At 36.1% G+C, this 25,595-nt stretch overlaps 1 protein-coding gene across 1 annotated transcript in view; it reads right to left on the bottom strand.

The window, feature by feature from the left end:
• The window catches only part of LOC150093786 (uncharacterized), a 374,903-nt gene that overhangs the window by 96,076 nt on the left and 253,232 nt on the right, over positions 1 to 25,595 (bottom strand). The window contains exons 8-9 of the mRNA XM_090412515.1: positions 14,120 to 15,740; positions 1,603 to 1,711 (exon numbers count right to left, since the gene is read on the bottom strand). Coding sequence (XP_090268641.1) covers positions 1,603 to 1,711; positions 14,120 to 15,740 — 1,730 coding nt within the window. The remainder of the gene's footprint in view (positions 1 to 1,602; positions 1,712 to 14,119; positions 15,741 to 25,595) is intronic.

Raw genomic sequence — 25,595 nt, 5'->3', positions numbered from 1 at the left:
ATTAATTTGCCAACAATTTGGGAGACTGTTATCTTAAGAGCAACTCCTACATAGCTGTCATTTTTTAAAAAAATTAATTATTTATTTTACAACATTACAGGTATCAAAATAGGACTTTAGATCTTTTGTCCATTACAATTGTATTGTTTCACTTATTCACTATCGTGTATGGCTATGTTGTGCTCTGATGATGCTGATTTGAAATTCAGTGAAATATAAGCAGTTAATAAACCATCTTTTTTATAAAAAGATGGTTTGTTTGGTGCTGCAAATCAAGTTATACAAATAAGTAAAAGGCCTAGCCAATTCGGCCAAACATTTCTTTAGAAAAAAAAAATGCACACACACACACACACACACAACCTTGCTAAGTGCAAGGTTATGCTTCTTCAAATATAAGGATACTGAAGACAGAGTACTGTTCCATTCCATCTTCCTTTTGTGTTAAGCTTAATAGCCAGGTCATGGCCAAGTAACATAACATCTTCAAAAGCAGATTACTGCTTATGATAGGAGGGTAAATCCTATCAGCATTGTTGGATATGTTTGTAAATTGTGTGTTCTTCTGGTCAATTTGCCTCTTTTTCAGAATGAAAAATCTAAGTTTATGAGAAGAAAAACCTGCCAGTACTGCATGGGACGGGTAGCTCCTACATGGGATCTGAACCCAGGTCTTCCCAAACAAGGAGCATCATCAAACCAACCGAGCTATGGAGACTCTTGTAGAGTATTCTGTTAGTGGTAATTTTCTACAACTGATTAATGAAGTATTCAAATAGTCCTGGGGTGATGGTAGCAGAGTTAAAGTTTGGGGGGGGGGACACTGCTAAAGTGATTAAGTCATAACATCACATAACTGCAGTATTGAAGGGAATACTAAATAGTAGGAATAAGGAAGATTCTTCCACCGTATAATATAATCTTTGACTACTGTGCTGCTTGGATATGGTCACTTGGATTCAGAGAAGGGTAACTCATATGATATCTGGAATTGTGAATATGAGGTGAGACTGAGGAAACAGTCTTCAAAATTTGAGTAATAGATAGGGGAGGGGAAGAGAGAGAGAGAGTGGATATGATAGAAACATATAAGTTGGTGAGGAGATCATACAATATAGACACATATGGGATTTTACAGCTCATGGTAGGTTAGAAAGAACTTGGGATCATACCTGGAAACTAAGTATGGTCAAAACACATCAGTCCAGGTTCTTCACATGGCATGCAGAAACTATCTGAAACGGGCTACTAGTGGATGCTGCGAGTGCATCGCATGTTTTCAAAGAAAGAGATGATAGGTAATTAGATATTGTATGACCTGGAAGAGGTCCTCTCTCAATGAGTTCTTGATTCCCTGGAGAATTTGCACAACAGTTTTAATAATAATAATTTCTTTCCTGTGAATTTTAACCTTGTGAAAAATAATTTTTTGAGTGTTGCATATGTTATATTACTTTTATCTTCATTTTATGATCCTGATGAATTTGTTAAGAGAAGTCAAAGAAGCCATGTAAATTTAATTCTTCATATGAAATAGCACTATCATTATAGCTACTTTTCTGTTAAGTAATTAGAATCTCAAAATATGAAAACAATACTTACTCTTTATGTGCAATAGAGTTATGACCAATTTCAGAAAGAAAATATTCTTTAGAGCAGTTTGCTAACTCATAAATCTCTTTATATGAACTGACTTCCTTTACAGATTTTCCTATAAAATTTTAAGAAAAATATGTTTTCAATGCATAGTATCATAAATACAGGAGTCCTTATTAGTCAACAGTTTGCATAGGCTGCAGACAATAGTTACTATGAAATTCACATGTAAGCATGAAATCTATCCATTCAACGTCTTTTATATTGGTGTGTAAGTTGACATACTTAGAGAAATTAAACATGGAAATTTTTCCTTTCTTCACCTAAAGACAAGCTTTCTGCACTCAATCTTCCAGATCCCACGGCATCCATTATGAATAACATAAATTTTACGCCAAGAACCATGAACGGAAACTGTTTGGCCTAGAAGAACATGCTATCTATACTAAACATAGTTTTCTGAAAGAAAACTAAGATTTTACATGGCAGTAGATTCCTTATAGAGCACTTATATAAAGAGAGTTGTGAAACTATTCTACACCGACCTAACTTAAACAGATCTGATGGCCTTCGGTTATCCCTATAATGGGAAATATTATTGCATCATTTTTATGCAAATTCCTGATTATTATATTATTGTATTTTTTAAAATAAATAACTGGGAATTTTAATGCCATAGTGGTGCTTTTTGAAAATGATTCTTTAACTGTAATTTTATATTGTGTTCCATTTTCAATGTACTGAGAATTCCTATGATACATGGATGAAAATTTTATAGCTAATAAATTTATTTCATGCAAGTTTAAGTTTCCGTGTTTAATTTTTCTAAATGCGCAAAAATGTTCATCAAAGACGATCCCGAAATATATTATTCATACATCAAGCCATCATGATGCCGTACATAGCATCATGTATGACTCAGTCACTTTCAGTTCTAATGGTGAGATTGCACAATGCATACTTGTTGCATTCTGCTGTTCTGTTATTTGTTTTTATTCTAAATAGACAGAAATAAATAGTGGATTACCTAAATGGGAAAAAATTTTTAAATTTATATTTTATTTAAAATAAGATTCTGACCTTCCATAAGAACTCAACTCCTATTCAAAAGCACAGTTTCGTATTCAAAAATGAATGGTTCATTAATGAATAATGATGAACCATCAAATTGAAAAATTCAGTGCCAGATAACTACCACTACCTATGCAATTTTACCATACAGAGAGCAGTCTGTATTAAATAATTTTCTTGCCATGTTAAAAGCTATCACAAATATAAGATGATATAGTGTTATAAAATCACAGTCATTGACCAATATACATTTTTGTATATTGGACAATGGCTGTAATTTTAGCAGGTACTATTAATCAAATATAATTATCTTAATTTTTGAAAAATAATTCTCATCTTTTCTATATTACTATTTCCAATATTAAAGCTAGATATGTAAAAAAAAGTAATGATTTTAATCTTAAGAAATAACAGGATTTCTCTTAAAGATTTGTTTCAGATTTACTGAGATAAACAAAAGAAGTGAAAATTTTACCTATACTCTAAATTTAAAATACATCCCTTTTTTTATGACGACAGATACAATAGGGAAAAGAAAAATTTTGACGACAAAATGGGAAAAGAATATGCCAGCAATTTCCCAATGATCAAAATAAATTGATTATAACAGTTGAAGAAATAGTCTAAAAAGGCTTAAATTTAGCATTGTAAAGTTATAGAAATAGAGGATATTATAAATCTATGATTATTACTTAATCAAATAATTGAAACTGAATTTTAAATTGAAAAAAATTCCAAATTGATTATACTAAAATTTTATATTTTATTTATAATTACAATCATCATCATCATCATGGCCTCCATGGAATCGAAAGAGTCATCACGGGGAATAGGAGGTTCCACCATCACAGATTCATGCATGCACACACACTCACCATTCACTTTAGATGGATTCACTTTATCAGCTAGGGTTTTGTGAGAATGTGCAAGGGAACTGGCAATGCCTTTGACTAGGCTCTTTAATTTAAGTTTCAGCTCTGGCAGAGTTCCAAGAGGGCAAAATAATTCCTTTGCATAAGGGAGGTTCTAAGACTGAAGTAGCAAATTATAGACCAATCAGTATCACAGGTGTGGTGGTAAAAGTACTAGAAAAATTGGTAAAAAAGAGAATTTTCAAGAATGGGTAAATAAAATACAATACTGTGTGAAGGTCAACATGGCTATGGGAAGGGTCAGTCATGCCTTAGTAATTTACTAACTTTTTATAATAGAGAAACAGCTGAGTTCAATAAAGGAAATGGTTACATGATGATTTTGCAAAGGCATTTGACAGAATACCACATGGAATTCTGTTACTCAAATTAGAAGAAATGGGGATGGATATGATACTGGTTAAGTGGATAAGAGGGTGGCTGCTGGAAAGTTTATGAAAAAGTGGTATACGGAGGGTCAGAATTGAGGTGAAAACAGGTGACTAGTGGTGTGCTTCAAGGTTTAGTGCTAGAACCATTGCTGTTTAATTTGTACATAAATGATATATAGAAAATATAACCTGAAAGAAATTATTCAGTTGTTTGCTGATGATGCAAAATTAGGCAGAGTAATAGTTAATCAAAGCGATGTGGACAGCTTGCAGGACGATTTCAATAGGCTGTCAGTATGGGTAAAAGTTAATGGGTGTCGGTTTAATGTCAAGAAATGTAAAGTTATGCATTTTGGGATTACAAATAGACTACAAGCTGTGTATCACACTGGTGGCACTTTACTCCAGGAAATAGATGAAGGTAGAGATTTAGGGGTGGTGGTAGACAGAGAGTTAAAGTTTAGAGGGCATATTACTAAGATAGCCTATAAGATTACTTGGTTATTGAAGAACACATTAACAAGTAGATGTAAGGAAGTTGTTATTCCTCTTTATAAGGACTCGATACACCCACATCCGGATTACTATGCTCAAGTCTATTCCCTTGGGGTTTCTTGGGGATGAAGAAGTGGGCGAGAGGATTCAGAGGCGAGTGACCAAGATGGTGAGTGGACCGTGGAATGTTCCCTATGAGGATAGATTGAAGGTGTCTGGACTGCAGAAGTTGGTTGATAGGAGAAAAAGGGGAGAATACAATAGAAACATTTAAGTTGCTTAAAGGGTTTTATAAGACTAATGCAGGGGAAATGTTTCAGCACTTGGCTAGAGGGAGCAGAACAAGGGATCATTCCTGGAAGTTGAATAAAGGTGTGGTTAGTAGAGGTGTGAGGACTAGATTTTTTGCTTGGAAAGTTGTGAATGAGTGGAATGTGTTGCCAGAGTCAGTTATGAGTGTTTTGTCCTGTTAATGGGTTCAAGGAGAGGTATGATAGATTGGGTCTTCTGTGATGAGTATTTGGATTCCATGGAAGTGCCCATATAATAATAATATTTCCACACTCAAAACATCTAATCTTCACCTCCCCTGCTCATACACTCCTTCACAATTCCAGAGATAGTCTTCTGTTATAGTCCTATTTTTCTCCATTCTATGAAAAATCTCACCCATGTTAACCCAGTAAACAAGTAACTCAATACACAAGGCTGCAAACTGTATTTCCTCAATATTTCTTCATACTGAACATTCTAGAGAGAGCAGAAACCACCTTAGTCAATCATTTGTATACTGTTAGATCTGAAACAGGCGACCTCGTTCTACATGACATCACCATTCCAGAGTCTAACAGAAATTAACCATAATTTGAGCATACGTATCATTTAGCACAGTGTAACTATGTTTTTGAAGGAAATAACATCTTGCAAACTAAATTTAGAACTGTTTAAAATAAAGTTAATGTATCTATATATCAAATGTAACTGTAAGTCAATAAAAGGGGCAATTGTAAGAGTGATTTTCAGTAATATTCTACATGTAAAAGAATGCCAATAATTCGGCAGGATGGGCAAAGGTTGCCCAAACGCTACAAGAGCAGCGTAAGTGCCCGTGGGTGGTACATCTGAGAAAATTTCATGATGCATACATTCCCGGAATTAGAAAGCCTCGTATGAGGATCCGTGAAGTCACCCAGTCGGGGACCAATCGGCAGGACAATAGGAGAAATCAAACGCGGAAAGGTGGCACTCTTGGGGAGTGTATAAAACCCGCAACACTGAATTGACCCCCTCCCATTTTGTTTGTTCCTGTATTCTCACCATGTGCTTCAAGTGTTCATCGTGGTTCAGTTATTTTTAAGAGCTGACCTTTGAGAAGTTCCAGCATGGCACCGCCACAGCAAGATTGAACACAGGCCGTCAATGACAAGAAGCGTTGACGTAAATTCACAGCAAAGAAACAGCGCCCAATTCAGGAAGAGCACGTGAATCCCACGTGGCGGTAGAATCATGAATCGGGCGCTGTTTCTTTGCTGTGAAGTACTTATCTACACTGTTTCGGTTTTTCTCGGAGAGAACTCCGAGAAAAACCGAAACAGTGTAGATAAGTACTTTCATATGTTCTAGCCCCTTTTAGAGAAATTGACTAACAGTATGGAAAAGAGTGTATTTTGAATTTGTGATAAAAGGAAGTATGAAGAATTGAAATTTATGTGAATAACTGTATACCTTTGAACTGAATTTTAAGAACTATTAGTTTATTAGATATTTTGTCATGATCCACTCGAGGGAAAATATTAATGTGCTAAATGCTTAGTTGGCCTAATGAAATGCAAGCTAAAATGTTAAATACGTTGAGGAAATTGAATTGTAAAGATTTAGAAATCAATGTTTATTTTTAAGAATGAGAGAGTGAGAGGAAAGTAAGAGTTTAACTTAGTATTTATATCTATTTTGTTCCTGTATTATATTAAATAATGAATTCATTAAAATTGTTTGATAACTTTCATGGTTGTATTTCTGACCATGTTGCCTGACCCAGACCTTTCATAAAATTACGAACCTGTGATCATATATGTGCGTGGGGATATCCCAATCAAGAAAGGAAGGGGGGGGGGGGGCACGACTGCAAAAAAAACTAGAAAACCTAAGGCTTCTGAATTTTAGTAAATGATATTAGTAGCACCTGATGCCCTATAATTATCCTTAGGCTGAGTTTAACTCTACCCTTAAGGCCCAGGCTGGTGCAGTAAATAAATTTGCCTGAGTGAATAAGGATAGCTTATAGTGATCAGGGAACAGGTATTTCTGGGGACCCAAAATTAAGAAATTTGCTAGATAAGCGATAAGATCACATATTCAAGTAAGATAGACGACTTAGGGATACATGAAGTTAAAGATAGCAGATAGAAGCCAAAGTATATATAAGAAAGTAAATCATGTAAAGAATAATATAAAGGGATAAAGATAGCGATATAACAAATGGCCCAGATTAGAAACGTAACAATACCCTTTTCAATATATTTTCATCCCCTTGAAATCCTGATGACCAAATCTGAGCAGAATAGTCCATATGCAACTTGATTAAGGACTTGATACACAGGAGCCATAATCTCTTTCCATCTACATGTCAAAATCCTTTGCATCACTGATATAAACCATTTGTGATGTCCTCACAATTTCAGCATGTGATCCCTGCACTTTAACTCACTATCCACCATTACTCCCAGAACCCCTCATTTTCTCAACTGTGATCAGAATTTTTTCCACCAATTGCATACCTGATATCCCATTCTTGACTAACAAATTTGAAAACCTTACACTTTGCAATATTGCATTGGCAAATTTGCATTATCTGCAAACTATATACCTTTATTTGAACTTCTCCCAATATCATTAACATAAAGATAATGGGAGAAGTTTAAATGGAGTTTTTTTGTGTGTGTGGGAGTTTCATTCTCATACAAAAATAAATAATAATAATATGCACACTGCTAAGTGGGTAACCGATACTGAAATTTGAAGCAGAGGTAGCAGCTAAGGGCAACACTGTCAGAGACCCCCTAGTTGTATAAAAATTGTCAGTTCATTTCCTGCAACATGTGAATTTATGCATTCTTGGTAAAGTTTGAAGTGAAAAGAAATACTAAGAATTCTATAGAATGGAAATGAAGGAATACTGAAAATTGCAAAAGGCAACATAATACATGTGTTGATGAGATATTTGGTTGTCTGCTGATGTCAAGTCCATTCAAGAAAAAAATTAAGTTTTTATCTTAGAAAAATGGTAGTTTGTCATTTTAATATTACCAATGCAAAATGAATATTGACTTTGGCATGCAAAGTGAATTTTGTACTTTGTGTGCAATCATGTGCCCTTCACACAGTTCTTTTGGTGGAACTATGCTTCAGGAAGTGGATGAGATTTTCAATCTAGAGTAATAGTTAATAGACACCACCTGAAATTAATGAGGGAACATTGCAATAACTGCAAAGACTACATATTGCCAGAAAGAACACTGACAAGAACTGATATACAGAAGTTGTGATTAACCAAGATTTTGTACCAGTATATACCTGCACAAAACTTTGATCACACCATACCTTAAATTACTGTAAGCAAATTTAGTCGCACAGTTTCTAGGGCGATGAGGAAATATAAACTACAGAGCCTTGTGGATAAACAAAGGAGGTTTCCACTCCAACCTCCTAATATGAACCTCCACACATCAGAGGTTTGCAAAATATATAACACTTAAGTATCTATGTGCGTGTGTGCGTGTGTGTGTGGGATGAATGAAAAAAGATGGTGACCTTTCATGGTTGGAGAAGAGGATTACTAGATTAAGAAAAAATACTAGATAGAATGCAGAGAGAGACCTTGTTCTGATGAGCCAGCAAGGAGTGGATTTTTTGCCACTCTACATATCATGGGTGAGTGGAATATAATGCAAAAATATATTTGAGAACATGAAGAGTGCAAATGAGTTTATGGTAAAAGATCTAAGAGATCTTTCAAACTGTGCCATATGTTTCTTTTTGGATCTAAGAGACCCACCACAATGAGTCTGTTGATTCTAATGAGGTCTCTTGAAAGCAGAATGCCATCAGAAAAATATGAGTCAAAATTATTATTATATGGGGCATTTCCATTAAGTCCAAAAAAAACCCCATCACATGAGGCCTACATTATTCACACAAAACTATCATATACCTTTCCTTGAATTCGATCACGTCTAAATACATATGGCTGTTACTGGCAAAACATTCCACTTGCTCACTACTCTCCAAGTAAAAAATGTAGTCCTCTAACAAAGTTTAAAAATTTCTTCAGCATCAATTTTTAAAACCCTTTTATCAACTTACATGTTTCTATCATATTCCCCTTTTTATAGCTATCATCTAAAATTTGTAACCCAGAAACTTTCAGTCTATCTTCATGGAAAGAAGAGTCCTTTGGGATTCTCCTACTTCGGGAGAATCCTGAATTAAGTGACCATCATCTTGGTCACTTCCTTCGGGATTCTTTCCGCCTCTACCTCATTCCAAATGAAGCATGCAACCAAATTTGTGGCACTCACAGCAACTTCTAGCAATCCACTGCACTCATTCGCCATTCTCCAAAGAAAAAAATGTAATCTGCACACCTTTACTAACCATATTCTTTTTCAGGGGTGATCCTTAGCCGTCTCTATTCATCATGTATTGAAAAATTTCTTTTGTGTCAATCCTACAAAATCCTTTTTCGTAATTTATAAGTTTCTATCATGTCTCCTCTTTTTCAATTATCAACTAAACTTTGCAACCCACATAACCTTCAACCTATCCTGGAGCAATCTGCAGACCTGACACAAGCTTGGTCACTTGTATCTGGATCCTTTCCATCACCTCCCAATCCCCAAGAAATCAAGTGATCAAATCTGTGCTGTAGTTAAGACACAGCTTAATCACAGCCTTATAAAGAAGGATAATATCCATGACACGCTGTTTCAGGTAATTATGCCTTAGTAAATGTATAAATTCCATTTTCATCTCACCATAGTTGAATCTATGGCGAGATGTGTAGTCTTAGTCTCCCATAGCTAAGGCTACACTCATTGTGCTACTCTGCCACTGCACTGCATCTACATCTTTCTGTTGTTCCCCCCCCCCCCCCCAAGTCTATAACAGCAACCAATAATATATTTTTTCCTATTGGCCTGTATCACACACCAGAGAATCTCAAATGAACCACCTCTCTCAAGCCAAAAATCCACCTTAACTTTTATTTTTACTGGTTAAAGTTCATCAGCAGCTGATGAACTCCTCCTGTCCTATTCTGTTGTCCCTGATAATACAATACCCCTTACATTATATCACTTTACTAACCATTCAGATTTGAAACCTGTGAAACTGCATTCAGCATTGCATAATCATTTTAGTACAGGCATACTCATTTGTTTCAGGGATGGCTGAGCTCACACTTGACTGCATCCTCCCCTAGTCTCTCTGATTTTGCACTTCCAACCTCCCACCTGTACAAAAATCTCTGTCCAAATATCTAACTTCAAAACCATTCAAATGCAGTCCATCAAGCATATACAAGTCCTTTCAGCCATTTTGACTACTGGCTTGGATCAGTGGGTGGTTGAGGATAGATATCAAAAAGTGGCGTGTATAGGGTGTGGATCTGCCAGATTTAAGGTGCCCAGTGAAGTACAATAGGGATCAGTCCTTGGAATATTGTTGTTCAGCATTAATGATATTGTGAACGATCTGACAAGAGATGTTCAACTGTTTGCTGATGTTGCAAACACAGGAGTAAATGATAATGGTTGTCAATTCAATGTTAATAAGCATAAAGTTATGCACTTTGGCATGAGGAGATTTCCGATAGCATATTATATTATGTTATGCTATGAAAAACCAATGAAGCTAGGGATCTTGGAGTTATGGTGGATTGAAATTTGAAGTTCAAAAGTCACATTGCAAAAACAACCCAGAGAATAATTACAAAGCTAAAATGAACACTGATATGTAAGGGAGTCATTTTGCCTCTTTACAAGGCCTTCATATGACCACATCTTGACTACCGTACACAGATTTGGTCTCCTGGGTTCAGAGGAGAATAAAGAAGCTATGGAAAGGGTACACAGATTTGGTCTCCTGGGTTCAGAGGAGAATAAAGAAGCTATGGAAAGGGTACACAGAGGTATAAAAATTCAAGATTATATTGGGATCATGGAATGTAGATTATGAGGACAGATTGAGAGAATGCGAGCTGCAGACACTATAAATTTCTGAATGGGTGTTATAGGATATCATCTGATGGAATTTTTCATTAATGGAAGCTAGGGAAAGAACATAGTAGTATCCATGAAAGTTAATTTGTATAGTTAAGAAAGGTCTGAGAGCTAGATTTGTCTCTCACAGAGCAGTGAGAGAGTGGAACAGTTTGCTTTTACAAGTGGTGAGTGTATTCAGTGTGATTCAGTGATTTTAAGAGAAGTATGATAGCTGATGGGTAATGTATAGCCTCTCTTGGTTGATTCCTTGCCTTTCTTGAGGTCTCAGATAATAATAATAAATTTTCTTATCCCATTTCTGTTGCATTCATTTGCTTATCTTTGATTTATCTCTACAGCTTAATTTCCTGTAGTCCAAATATACAAACAGTGAGGTTATCTTGATTAGAAACTTCAATGTTCACAGCTTAAACTGACTTTCATTCTCTATTGGTCAAACTGGAAGAAATGTGGAGTAATGATGTAACGCATACTATCTACCCACTTGAATACCAGATAATCCACTGAAACTTTTCTTAATCAGGTCTCCTTTTTGATATCAGCTCTCCTTTCAGACCATAACCTCATCTACGTTTCCTTTTCTATAGAATGGCTTCCAATTTCTCTCTCAATAATATGCCCTTTTGCACAACAATAATGATAAATGGGAATCATCTCTGATTTTCATTACTTCTTTCCATGGTCTGGTAGCTCTGACCAAATTTCCATATGTGAACACAAGCAATGGATAAGTTTGGAGAAACTTATGCAGTTGCTTTTGATATTTCTAAGGTATTTCTTTGCAACTGGAATAGAGGTCCACTTACCAAGCTACTATCTCAGGGTTGCTAGTGTCCTCTCCAGTCATTCCATACTTGTCATCATTGTGGATGAGTTCCTCCATATTTTTCTCACCACTGCAATAGTACTCAAGAACTTAGTATTTTCACCTATATATGCGTCATTACCCTGAAATTATATCCATGGTTTTGTTAATGACAATACACACCACTCTTTGTTTTACAACCTTGTAGTACTCAAATGATTAAAAAAAAAAATCTTAGATCTTTCATAACCAATGCTTTAAATACTGTTCTTTTTGCCATTCTCCAATGCAATAAGGAAAACCTTATTAACATCAATGTTAGCAAAACACAGTCCTATCTGCTTTTTTTCTTTCGGGCAAAAAAGATTTCACATCACTTCCCCTTATCTATGATAATAACCAGATCTTCAAGACAAGACTAGATTTCTCTTCTAGAACCTTCAGCTTCCAAAAAATTTGGTGTTGTTTTCTGCTCAAGACACTACTTTTTATTTGTACAACTAGTATTGCTACATAAATCCCAAGTTCACTCAATCTTATGATGTTGTTCTCATTCAAAAAACTAAAAATGTTTGATGCTGTCCAGAAGAGGACATCATTCCCCCACTTCCATTAAGCAAGAAGACATGCAAGCAAGTTGGTCAGCATCCATTCATTATCAAGCTTCAAATTTGGTGAACCCACTTCTTGTCCTCTTTCATCCCATTTACCCTTACTCACTGGAACATCACCCCCCCTTTTCCCCCTCATTTCCCCAAGGATTACAACCAATCTCCAGATGTTCAAGAAACACATGAACAGGCCTTCCCCTTAACCATTTGCTCATAATAGATTAAATTAGTGCTTGTGAGTCATGCGAAATCATGTTGTATTAGACTTCAGGGTCAGGCACCTCACATGACATAATTTACATTGACAATTCAATAGAATAAAAACAGCATAAATAAAATGATAGCTTAATGAATATTAAACTGCCATTTAATTCATTAAACTCCAATATTTAGTTTAGATCAATGAGACATCATTGGCAGTACAACATAAAACTAATAAATTATATTCTTACAACATAAAACTAATAAATTATATTCTTATTATAATCCTTTACCCAAGCATAAGTAAACTTCATGCACACTTTTATTTACTTATGATAAATTATTAAAATAAAAATATAATTTCTTGTCTAGTGTAAATTTCTAACCAAGTTAAAAAAAAAAAAATTTCAACTATCTCTGTGGTCAAGAGTATTTTAATAATATGATGATACTCATTTTGCTGCCTGCAGATGTATATGATTTCTACATTGATTTAGCTTTCAAAATCTTCACAGATCTAGCTCCCATTGATGAGACCTCAACAAAGGTTGAAACCAATAATAAATGTTAGTGGCCCTTTCACAGAAAACACAAAGTGACTAGACTTAAAGCCTGAAGTTCTGTGGGTGCTAGTAGGAAGCCCTGCCTGCTAAACATATCAAATAAGTTCAGTTCTTCATATCTTGGGGAGTTTCACACAACAGTATTTATTTAGGATAGGTTTTTTTTTTTTTTTTTTTTTGTTGTTGTTGTTAAAAGTTGCATGCTTATGCTTGTTTTAATGAAGCATAGTTTTTTTTTTTTTTCCTGCATTTGATTCTGTGAATGGTGTCCATGGTACACTCTGCTTGACTGTACATAATTGTGATGGTGGATTTTTTATGTTCTTCCAAAGAGATGTTGGCAGATCTTCCACGTGCCCATAATAGGCCAACTTGTAGGTGCAAGAAACTTGTAACCAAAAGAGGAAAGATTTGGTCTTTTGGATAGCAGATAAGGGCAGCCAACTTTACATAGGATTTGAAAACAGTATAGGAAATTATTTCTGTAAAGACCTGGTTATTTTTTCTGAGGTGCCTGGATACAGGAAATTGCACTAGCATTATTGTAATTTGTATGTTGAGGATTTGTTAATTCTGTTAGAGCTGCATCCATTAAATAAAGTGTGGCACATATGGTTAAGTTCAGATGTGAAGGATGTTTAGTTAGAAAAGAGGGCTGATGGCTGTTAGCTAGTTTTTATTTATTTATAATACCATATTATTAAGAGGATTGGGGATGATGAGAATGTCTGACTGTATCTACCTGTGTGCATAAGTTTTCATACCATTAAACTGACAACATGGAAATCATCCACTCACTGGTATTATATGCACTTACTTACTACTACTGCTTTCATTTGTTTTTGAATTTTTTAAATTTGAATTTTATTTTATTTATATACATATTTATACATCAATGCAAAATTGTAATCATTCCAAAATTTAACATTTAGTGTTTTTTTTACCCTCTTTGTTCTAAATTTTCATGCAAATATGTACTTTAATTTCATTTTTTAAAATCTTCACTAAATAGCCTAAACAAACAGACCAAGAGCATGTTTTGCACATCTGTGTGTTTTGATTTGCATTTTTCACATGTCCATATAAGATATGTGAAAAATGCAAATCAAAACCAAATTGTGACCTGATTCAGCAAAATATTATGCCTTTCTAATATATATATATAGTAATCTGTTTATCAAACAAAAACTTACCATGCCTGCTAACAATGTTATCTGAAAACAGAGGTCTTACTCTAGTTTCTTGGCTACTTTTTGTCTCTATATCATTTGCTACTTTGTGTGTTTCTTGTTTTGCTTTGGAAGCCTCATTTTGATGTTCTGCTACATCATTTTCCTTTCTGACACCATTTCTTTCAATGGAACTACCATTAGATTCATGTAGTTTTAATGCTTCATTATAGCATTTTAGACGATCCACAGACTTAGAAACAGCAACATCAGTGACTTCACCATTCAGAACTAAACTACACAAGTTAGGGACACACACCTTATTAAAACATTTCCTGTTAGGTGAATCTGTAAAATGTAAAGAATTTTCTTCAAAAGGATTAAATGAATGAGTTAATGCACTTATATCATTTGCTGCATCAAAAGAATTAGAAACTTTTTCAGACTTCACTGAATCACAATGTCTATCATATTTAGATCCTGCCTCAATTTGAGATGTATCGCATGGCATATTTATTTCTGAAGACTTACTACCATTTGACATGCATCTGTTAGATAATATTTTGGAAACATTATAGTTTTTTGAAAGTGATGTGTCAAGAGCTATTTCACTTTCCATAAAGGATGAATCTCCACTTTCTTGAATATCAGGAAGCCTGTTTGTAAGGAACCTCATATTAGATGAAGAATATCTAGCACCTTTTGCAAACATTTTAGGTGTTTCTCTGCAATTATTATAGTATAGGGATTCCAAATTCATATTTCTTCTACCACAATAATTATTAATTTGTGCAGGTGATAATGGATTATCACCTATATTTTGGCACAACCATGAAGACACAGTAGGAAAGCAGTGATCGTTATCTGAATCTGAAAAGTCTAAGGAATTTTTTTTATAACTTAAAGTATTAGTATGATTTTCTGAAGACTTATGGTCAATATCTGATTCTAATGCTTTTTGTTTCCTGGCAAAAAGACAAGGCAAATTATTGGTACTAGTACTCCCTTTATTGACACATTCTCCACTCATATGGTCACTGCTAATATTTAATTCCGGGGCACTACCGAATGACTTATTTGACAAAATGTTTTTTAAAGTTGCTAAACTGCCCTTTGAAATCATTCTGTGTCTAGAATGAACTAAATTTTTTAGCATACCTACTGCTCCCATCTCCCATAAGGCTTGCTGATCCTCGATGCAATGTGAGGATAAATTCCATAAAGTCCCACATGAATTGCTGACAATTGTCAAGCTTGGAGATCGTAAATGTCCTAATAATATCTGAAAGCATTTGTGTGTCCTAAGAATAGCCCTATAATCTTCTCTTAGTGCAATATAACTAGATATGTTTCTCAACACTCCACCACCATTTTCAATAATAGATAGTGTCTGTGATGAACTCTTGTATGTAAGAGTACCAATAAGAAATGTTAATGATCCTTCCACATTACAAATATCAATTTTATTCTTATTGCAGTGAGCAGACAAATTCCATAAAGCAGAGAGCATGCTTTTTAAAGTTGTTTCTTTTGTAACCATTAAAGCTGCTTTCATTAAAGCTGTAACTACACCAACATCTCTAAGTGATTTCTTGCTACAGGAGTCTGCTCTCCAAGAGAGATTACGTAGCACACTTGCAGTTACCTATATATATATAAAGATATAATAAAAAATGTCAGGATTTTATTAAATTTTAAATCAGTTATATACTTAATTGTGACATTTTAATGACCAAACTCAATTTTACACTTTTCTTTAAAGCTTAATCATAACACTGGCAAAAAAAAAAAAATAATAAATTCAAAGCATTAAATGTTGGATTAATAATTTTATGATAAAGTTTCTGTGAATGTTAATGTTCCTTCCACATGATGCAATATGCTAAGTGAAATTAAAATAGTCAAATCTCTAGGCAATTAGTAAAAATATGAAATAAAATTAATAAAACATAAAAAATAGTATGCCTAAAAAAATTTGAATAATCTCGCTTTACCAAACATCTGGGAGACAAAAGACTTAAACAGCTGAAAGATCAAGATTCTCTCATTTTATCAATATAGGGCACTAGTTTGGACAACAGGATTACATCATTTTGAATCCAGTCTGTTTAATTTGTACCAGCATGCACATACATATCTTTACATCCATGGAAATGCCTTGGCAGCCAAGCAGAAATATAAGTTAATAATTTAATAAAAAGTTATTATCCCTAGCTATGTGTTTCTTTCTCAATCAATTTCATGCTGTGCACTCCCATCAATATTGTCCCAATTAAACCTGTCCCAATAGGATATTGGGACAGGTTTAACTAAGGATCAGTGCCCGCTAGAGGGCCAGACGGATGGTTGTGTTTTCAGAGAGGTCCCGAAAGCTAAGTACAATTTTGAGTAAAAATTAGAATATAGGTTAAAATCATAACGTAATATTGCCTAATTTTGGTAGCTTGTTGTGTCTGTGGGATTTTGGTGTGAATTCCGTTATTTAATTTAGTATATAACGTTACGTTTCATAGATTTGAATATGACGCCAATGCGACGTAAGATAATGGCGTCCAAAAATATGATGCCATTGTTCAAAAACTAGAATGTGAGAGAGTTTGTCCAATGTGATGTGTGTGGGATGCAGGCATTCCCGAATGAGGCTGGAATTTGGATTGAAAGTGATAGTGGTGGGAGAATGTGCAGAAAGTGTAAGCAAAGTGAGGAGTTGAAGTATGTGTCAGGTTGTGAGATAGTTATGGTTGAAGAAAGTCAGAATTGCCAGAATGTGAGTGAAAATAGTGACTTGATAGGGAATTGCGATGTACAAGATGGCAATGAGAGCGGTGATCTAAGAAAGAGTGAAAGCAACCATACAGAGAGAGAAAATGGTTTAAATGATAAAAATAATGAGGAATTATTTGTAGGAAGTAAGATCGCTAGGTTGCGCGCAGTGATACAAAATGCCAGCGGCAATTAGAGCACCTGCAAAACTCTTCCCAGAGTGATTCGGCTAACGTAAATAAACAGCGTAAGAATGGGAGAGTTTATGAAATGAAGGAAAGAGTATTGTATGGTGACTCGTTATTAAGAGGGGTGATAGATGGCAGTGTAACTAAATCGTACTTACCGGGTGCGAAATTTAAGGATGTAAGTGAGAGTATTAGAGTGCAAAAACAGAGGGTGAAAGAATTAATAATTGTGGCGGGTATGAATGAATTGAAAGGTGATAAATTTTTTATGAGAGAGGACTTGAAAGTATTGTTAAAGGTAGCGAAAGAAAAGAGTTACAGAGTTAGAATGGTTAGTCTGTTGCCACGGTATGACAGAGAGCAGTTTAGCAGGTTATGCAGACGGTGTGGTGTGGAATTTGTGGACGTGTGGAATGAGTTTGAAGGGCAAAAGGACTTATAAAAGATGGATGGCCTGCATTTGATGGACTTGGTGTGCAGAGACTGGAAAGAGTGTTGCTGAATGAAGTGAAAATGGATGTGCAAAACCAGGGAAACTAGAACTACCAAGGAGGGGGGGGGGAATGGATATGCAGACATCAGTGAGACAGATGAGTGTAAGAATGTATATAATGTACCCGAGCCAGCACTAAGGACAAAAAATGGGAATGGGTCATTTAGAATAACGCATCGATATAGGGGTGGGACTAAGGGATCACTGCATTTCATGTATACTAATGCCAGGAGTATTAGGAACAAGAAGGAAGAATTTTTGGCCTTGATTAGCTCTTCCTGGCCACAGGTTATTGGCATTAGTGAAACATGGCTGACGGAAGATGATATATAGTTAGTGGGATAGAATGTGTAAGTTATAGTGTGTTTAGGAGGGACAGAGAGAATAAAATGGAGGGAGGGGTATTATTGATGATAGCTGATGAACTGCAGCCAAGGAGAATTGAAGTTGTATCGCAGGATAGTGAAAGGAGCTCGTTTGAGGCTATTTGGTGTGAGATTGAGACTGGCAGAATAAAATATACAGTTGGGTGCTGCTATAGACCAGGTGACGGAATAGATGGCGGAGATAGTATGCATAGGGAAATTGATGAAATGAGTGGAAGGAGGGTAATTATTATGGGGGATTTCAACTATGGTAACATTGCTTGGAAGGAGGAGAGGGCACATGTAAGGAAGGAAAAGGATTTTATTCAATTATTAAGGGATAACTATCTGAGACAGCATGTAATTGAAAATACTAGGGGTGTGAGAGTGCTTGACCTGGTAATAGCATCAAAGAATTTGACTGTAATGAATATGACCATGTTGCCACCTATTGGTGAGAGTGATCATAAGGTCTTGACCTGGGAGGTGGCTAAAAGTGTGGAATTTTCGATTAAGATATGTGGAATTACCATGCTGGCAAGTATGACAAGCTTAGGAGATTGCTTGGATCAGTGCCATGGCATGTAAAACTGCATGGGCTGGATGTCGATAGAGCATGGGAAGTGGTCAAGGAGCATTTACAGGAGGTTATGGCTGATTGTATACCTAGGGTCCGAATAGTAAAACAAGTAGGGGTTAAATGGATGAATAACACCATTAAGCTTGAGCTGCAAAAAAAGAAACAACTGTGGAGGGAATTTAAAGAAAGGGGTGACCTGCAGGCACAAGAACGGTATAAAGTGCAGGCCAGAAAGGTAACGAGTGTGGTAAAAAAAGCAAAAGCGGATTATGAAAGGAAACTAGCTATGCAAGCAAAAGAAAATCCCAAACAGTTCTTTCAATATGCTGCAAGCAAGAAAAAAATTGTACACGGCAAAATGATTTTAAGGAACGACGATGGTAAGGAGGTCACTGAATCAGTCGATATAGTTGAGTTACTGAGCGCGCACTTTGCAAATGCATATCATCCAAGTGGTGACATTGAAAAAATGAAGGAACCATTAGTTTATACGGGAATAGTGATGAATGAAGTGGAGGTGACTAGTCTATTACAGAACCTTAATGTGAACACATCTGTGGGATTGGATGGTATACCGGCACGGGTCTTGCGTGAAGCGGCTAAGGAATTATCAGTGCCCTTGACCATGTTGTTTAATCTGAGTCTCAGGTCTGGTTTAGTCTCAAAGGTGTGGAAAGAGGGGAAAATAGTTTCAATGCATAAAGGAGGATCGAAGACTACAGTTGCAAATTACCAACCGATCAGCATATCAGGAGTCGTTGTCAAGGTCTTGGAGAAAGTAGTCAAGGGAAAAATACAGGAATGGATTGATGAAAATGAGATACTGTACAGGGGACAGCATGGCTTTGTGAAGGGTAGATCATGCTTCAGTAACTTGCTCAAGTTTTATAACAAGGTGATGGCTGAACTGGATAAGGGAAATGGGCTTACAGTGATACTGCTGGACCTGGCAAAGGCGTTTGACAGGATACCACATGGAATACTAATCCATAAACTACAACATATGGGAATGGATATAGGGTTGGTGAGATGGATAGGTGGTTGGTTGTTGGAGAGATATCAAAGAGTAGTTTATTCAGGAGTAGAGTCCAAAAGACGGCCTGTGACTAGTGGTGTGCCGCAGGGCTCTGTTCTTGGACAACTGCTGTTTAATCTGTTCATTAACGATATAGGGGAGGATCTAAGTGGAACAATTCATTTGTTCGCTGATGATGCAAAGTTGGGTAGGGCGATAGTGAATGCAGAAGATGTCAAAGTCTTGCAGGATGACTTAGATAGATTGGAGTTCTGGGCTAAGGAGAATGGATGTCAATTTAATGTGACAAAATGTAAGGTTATGCATTTTGGGGTGAAAAGATTAGCAGCAGTATACCACATTGGTGGAACTGTACTCCAAGAGATTGATGAGGCCAGGGACTTGGGAGTGTTGGTGGATAGGGAGATGAAGTTTAGGGGGGCACATTGCAAAAGTAGCTAAATCAGCTCATCAATTCACTTGGTTGTTGAAAAATACCTTGACGACCAGAGACAAGCAAGTTATTGTACCTCTGTACTGGGCCTTGATAAGACCTCATCTCGACTACTGTACCCAGATTTGGTCACCTCGGTTCCTTCTTGATGGGGAGGAGGTGGAGAGGATCCAGAGGCGAGTGACTAGGATGATAACTGGTCTATGGAATGAATCATATGAGAACAGGTTGAAGATTTGTGGGTTGCAGAAACTAGTTGATAGGCGGAGGAGGGGAGATATGATTGAGACATTCAAATTGCTAAAGGGATTCTATAGGATTAATTCAGAGGATATTTTTGAGATCAGGACTGGTGGTGGGAGAACTATGGGACACCTATGGAAGCTGGGCAAGAGTGTGGTTAGCAGGGGTGTTAGAGCTGGGTTCTTTACTTTTAAAGTGGTAAATGAGTGGAATAAGCTGCCAGAGTCTGTTGTGGGTGCTATGACGGTGAATGAGTTCAAGGCAAGGTATGATAGATACTGTGAGAATGTAATTGCATAGTTGTGTGGACATGATGTTTAGGGCCTCCCTCGATGAGTCTAAGGACTCCTGGAGTCGCCCGAAATAATAATAATAATAATAATAATAATCTCTTCAGTCCGAACTGTGCAAACTTTCCTGGCCTCATTAGCATATCAGATCTTCAATGATGAGGATGCAGGTTCAAATCCCACTATGGACATGGATGTTTATGACTGTCTTTAGGTGGTCAATGAATTTCATGGCGTGTGAGATCAATGCTCCACTTACTGAAGGCATGAAGTGGCTTGAAAAAAAGTTCCATGTTGTCTCCAGAGCACAGTTTCTGAACTATGTAAAAAATAAATAAAAATAACAAAATATAAATTTAATAAGAACATTAAAAAAAAATCTTCAGCCCACCCATGGTACTAATGTATTGTAGGTTTCCAAAATTTTTCATGGGTGGAAGCCACATAAAAATATACTTTGCAACACACACTGAACTGGTAACCATGACTCTTTTCAAAAGCTGAATATTCCCAATGTCATTAATGTACAAACTGAACAGCTGCAACCCAAGTAGAGAGCTCTGTGGCAGACCACTGGTCACCTGTCTTTACATTGATTCAACTCTACCATATTTTAATCTCAGATGACTGGCCACCATCCCCTCCCTATCCATGTCACCATCTTCATGTCCATACCCATTTACTCCAAGTTAAATAATATAATTCCTTGAGATATCCTGTCAACTCCCTTTGCAAAGTCTAGCAATATCATAATATAGTCATTTCACTTATTCAACTTAACTATCACTTTACTGTAGAAAGGAAATAAATTACTTGAGACAGTCCTTCACAAAGCTATTCTGCAATCAACAGAGTATCATATTTGTATCCATCAATTCCAGTATTCTGTCCTTAACAGGTTTTCCAATACCTCAGTGGCTCTGGAGATTAACTGATCAATCTTTGTGCCTGTTCAATGTAAAGGGACTATTTTCCCTCTTCCTACCTCTTTGGGACTATGCCAGTGCTGAGACAAACAACACTGCCATTTCTCTTGCACTTTCCTGCAACACATGAGATAATATATTCCAATTCCATAGCTGTGTTCAAATTTTGCTTTCTTAATATTCAAAACACTCCACTTTATCAATCCTATCAAGAACCAGATTACAAAGCAATCACTCAGTAATGCAACTATTTCTTTCATTTTTGATCAGCATTCATTACAGTTAATTTTTCCACTATCATTCTTCCTTTAACTTGCATCTCAGTGATGACGAGGAAGACAAAATGATATTAAGATTTTGCCTTCCTTACCATCTGGCACACCTTGTGTAATGATGCTACTTTGTACTGCTTGTAAGCCTGCTGATCACTTTTTTCCTTATATTCCCTTCACAATATTCTTTTTTTAGCAGCTCCTGTTTCATGATGCTACTCTACTTATAAATTACAGATCCACAATTTATTCTCTTAATCCCAGATATGTATTCTGATGCCACTTCTCTTAAAAACACTCCCTGACCATTCCCTATGCCCTACTAGCATCCTTCTGTTAAATTGTGATTGATTGAAAATATAGAAATTCCAATCTATTCATAATTTAACAATCAGAATCAGAGAAATTGAGTAGATATATGTGTTTGTCTTTGAGTATACAGTAGTGTAACCTTGTAAATATGTCCAAGTTCCATACTGTACAGTTTTCCTTGCTAATTATGTTAATATATAACTGAATAAGTGTATCAGACATTGTTTAATTCACATTATATTATGATATCAGCAAGCTATCCATGACCGAGTAAAGGTCCGAAAATTGTATGATTTGCATTGCGTCTTGTTATAATTAATTATCTATGTGAAATGCCTTTGTCAGCCCAATACCAGTATCAACCAAGGTCAGGGTCCTGTCATCTTTGTTCACAATGAGTTACATATGGCAATTTTGTCCCACCCTTCTGCTTGGGTGGGATCGGTCAAGTTTTCAGACCGTTACAGCATAACTTGCGTGGAATTCGAAAGGGAGTGTCACCCAAAGTCCAGGAGTAGCAATATGAGAAGGACAGTTCGCCCCGGCGATCGCATACCAACGGTGCATGAGAGGGATAAGAAGAGAAAGTGGCCGTTACGACGTTTGACCCACGTGAGTAAGGATTTCAACGTTATGTGAATATCGTGGAGTACGGGAATCCCCGTGACCAGCAGGAAATAAAAAGATCAGGAGCACCCCGCTCGCTCTCTTGTTCCTGGATCGAGTCGCATTGAGTTTCCCAAGGTCATAGGTTGGATGAAGGTGGCAGAGCCTCCACTCTGGAGCTGGTTGGATGATGCATGAGGGAGACAGTAGACCCGAAATTCCGTAGATCTGCAGCCGAGCCAGTCATCCATAAAAGGAGGAGCCATGCACTCATCGTACGAAGACTCAGAACTGTCGACAGCCAGAAGAGCCACTTGCCACTGTTCTCAGCTGAGGAAAGGAAAAGGGACATCCCATTGAAGAGGGCCATTTTTCAACAGGACGACAACGGAGATAGATAAGTAGAAAATTTTCATTGCTAGTTGTGGATGAAAGGAACATGGTTAAGTGATTAAGTTAAAGAGAAAGAATTAATGATATCTTAGGACAGGACTGTAGCGATTAGACGATAAGGACCCTGAAAGATAATATGTTGTAGTTTCTTAGCAGTGCTGAGTTGTTGTAATGATTAAGGGAATGTTGAGATAGCTAAAATATGGTTTTGAAGATTAGCTTAGAGAATTAAATGATACTGCTACTAAGGATTTGTAATAATTTAATGATAATGTTGATACACAAAATGGCATGTTGGTATCTAGTGTAGAGCTGAGCATTACCACTAGTATTTAGCTGTGTAGCAAGGATTTATTGATTAATGTTATTGATAACGATAATGCTGATGCACAAGGTAGTCTGTTAGCTTTCAGTGCAGAACTGAGCATTACCACATGTATCTAGCTGTGTAGAAGGATTTATTGATTAATGTTATTGATAATGATAATGGTGATAACAGTGCCGATGCACAAGATACTCTGTTAGCATTCAGCGTAGAACTGGGCATTACCATATGTATTTAGCTATGTAGCAGGAAATTATTGATTAATGTTATTGATAATGATAGTGCTGATGCACAAGAGTCTGTAAGCTTTCAGTACAGAACTGAGCATTACCTTACGTATCTAGCTGTACAGAAGGAATTGTTTGATTAATGTCATTGATAATGTTTAATATGGAATGATTGGGCCCAGTCAGAGTTTAATATCCTAATTTGTATGTATAATATATATTGTTTATTAAATCTATGTTTTCTTTAACCTAATCAAGTTGTCTGTGTGTTGGAATCTGATGCACTGCTTATAAAAAGATTAATAAGAACCTCAGAAGGAAGTTAAGGAATAAGATCTTGGCCACGTCTGCAAACTTAGGATAACACGGGTGTTCTTTCCTGAGATCATTTCTCTTTTAATGTAACTTACAAAACTTATTAGTCCTAGGAGGTGCCGTTTCAAAAATAACTATCTTAGAACTTCTTAAGAAGTTGATCTCAGGACCCTGAGACATCGGGATTGACTCCTCCCAGAGCCAATTCTCTTGTAAACTAGGCCTGTCACGTGTTATCAAAGAAAGTCTTATCTATATCGTTACATGAGAAACACGAGAGTGAATTAAAGTAAAGACATACGTTGTAACACTTCCTTCGCAAACTCTCACATTATGGCACTGCTCCAAGCTGTCTCCTGAGCATGTCATAATTGCTAGCTTTGTAATTCTGTATATATTCTTTCTGAACTGAAAATCCTCCTAAGTCAAGACTGTACGATCACTCCACCAATCAGAGGTAAAAGTGGATAGATACCTCAGTAATGGAAAAACACTAGGTCCCTTCTATCACATGCTGTTTTAGTAACTTCCTTACAGTAGTTGCATAAATCCCCTTTATGTGCCCTATATACCATACCTCCTTCCAATCTATGTTTTCATATTGTTGAAGTCTCTCATAATGATTACTTACCCTCCCTGATCTACAGCATCAACCGACTATATATTTTATCCTACCAACTTTAATTTCACGCTAGATAACTTTAAATGCACTCCTTCACCCCACTTTTACACCTGCTAGTTGCCATTTTTTCTACTATCATCAGCAATATTCTTCTTGCTATCCTGTTCTTTCTATGCTTATTGAAAATTCAGTATTTATTCATTTTATCACATCTCTGCAACAATGTCTTTCTCCGTCAACTAAGTCTTGCTATTGCCTAAAATTTTTTTTTATTATCAGTTCCCCCCCCCCACACACACACAACACACACAAGATGTTCCAAGACTCTCATTTTAAAAATTTATGGAATTTACAACCGTGTTAAAAAAAAACTTTTTTATTATCCTGACATTTTGATCTTCACATCAAGATCATCATCATCTGGAGCATACATCAATATACAAGACAAGCTGAGTTACATTATTAACTGTAAGCTAAAGAAACATTGATTCGATCACATGTTATTCTACTGGCATGACCTCTAGTGAAAAAAAAAAAAAAAAACATCAAGCTAAATTCTATTATTTACGATGACAGGAATAAACATTCTTTCAGATGGTTTTCTTTCAGAAACAAATTCTATTTTAGTGTTACAATTCTTATTTTTGCTTTTAAGATACTGGATTTTCTACAGTCCTGTTTATAGTTGTTCTTAGTGACGAACGTTTTGTGGGTCGAATATATACCTTCCATATGTTTAGGATTTTTAGACCATCGTTATTGTTCAGATTGGGTGGTTGATAATAATCTCACGTGATTCCTTGAATTTTCATTCATACCATGTTTTAGTGCGATGTAGACAGCTAGTGCTTCTCCAGTCAATTCTGTGTAAGGAATTCAGGGCATGATCAGAAAGGCCAGCTTCACCATAATTATTATATTTAATGTGTCGTTTATGTTCTTTTTGTCTGATAGGAATTGTGCATCCTGTTTCTCCTATAGTTTTTGTGTTGGGTGGTGATAGGAGGTCATTCCCCCTCCTATATCAAAAACACACAACACTTCTTAAACATGATCAAAGACATTACATTAAAAAAAGAATATTTATTAGTCAGTTTTGATATCTCTGCCC

Source organism: Typopeltis vanoorti, chromosome 23 (genome assembly GCF_054136105.1).
Source record: "Typopeltis vanoorti isolate ZY-2024b chromosome 23, IOZ_Tvanoo_1.0, whole genome shotgun sequence".
NCBI lineage: Eukaryota > Metazoa > Arthropoda > Arachnida > Uropygi > Thelyphonidae > Typopeltis > Typopeltis vanoorti.
This window is presented reverse-complemented; position numbering and strand designations above follow the sequence as displayed.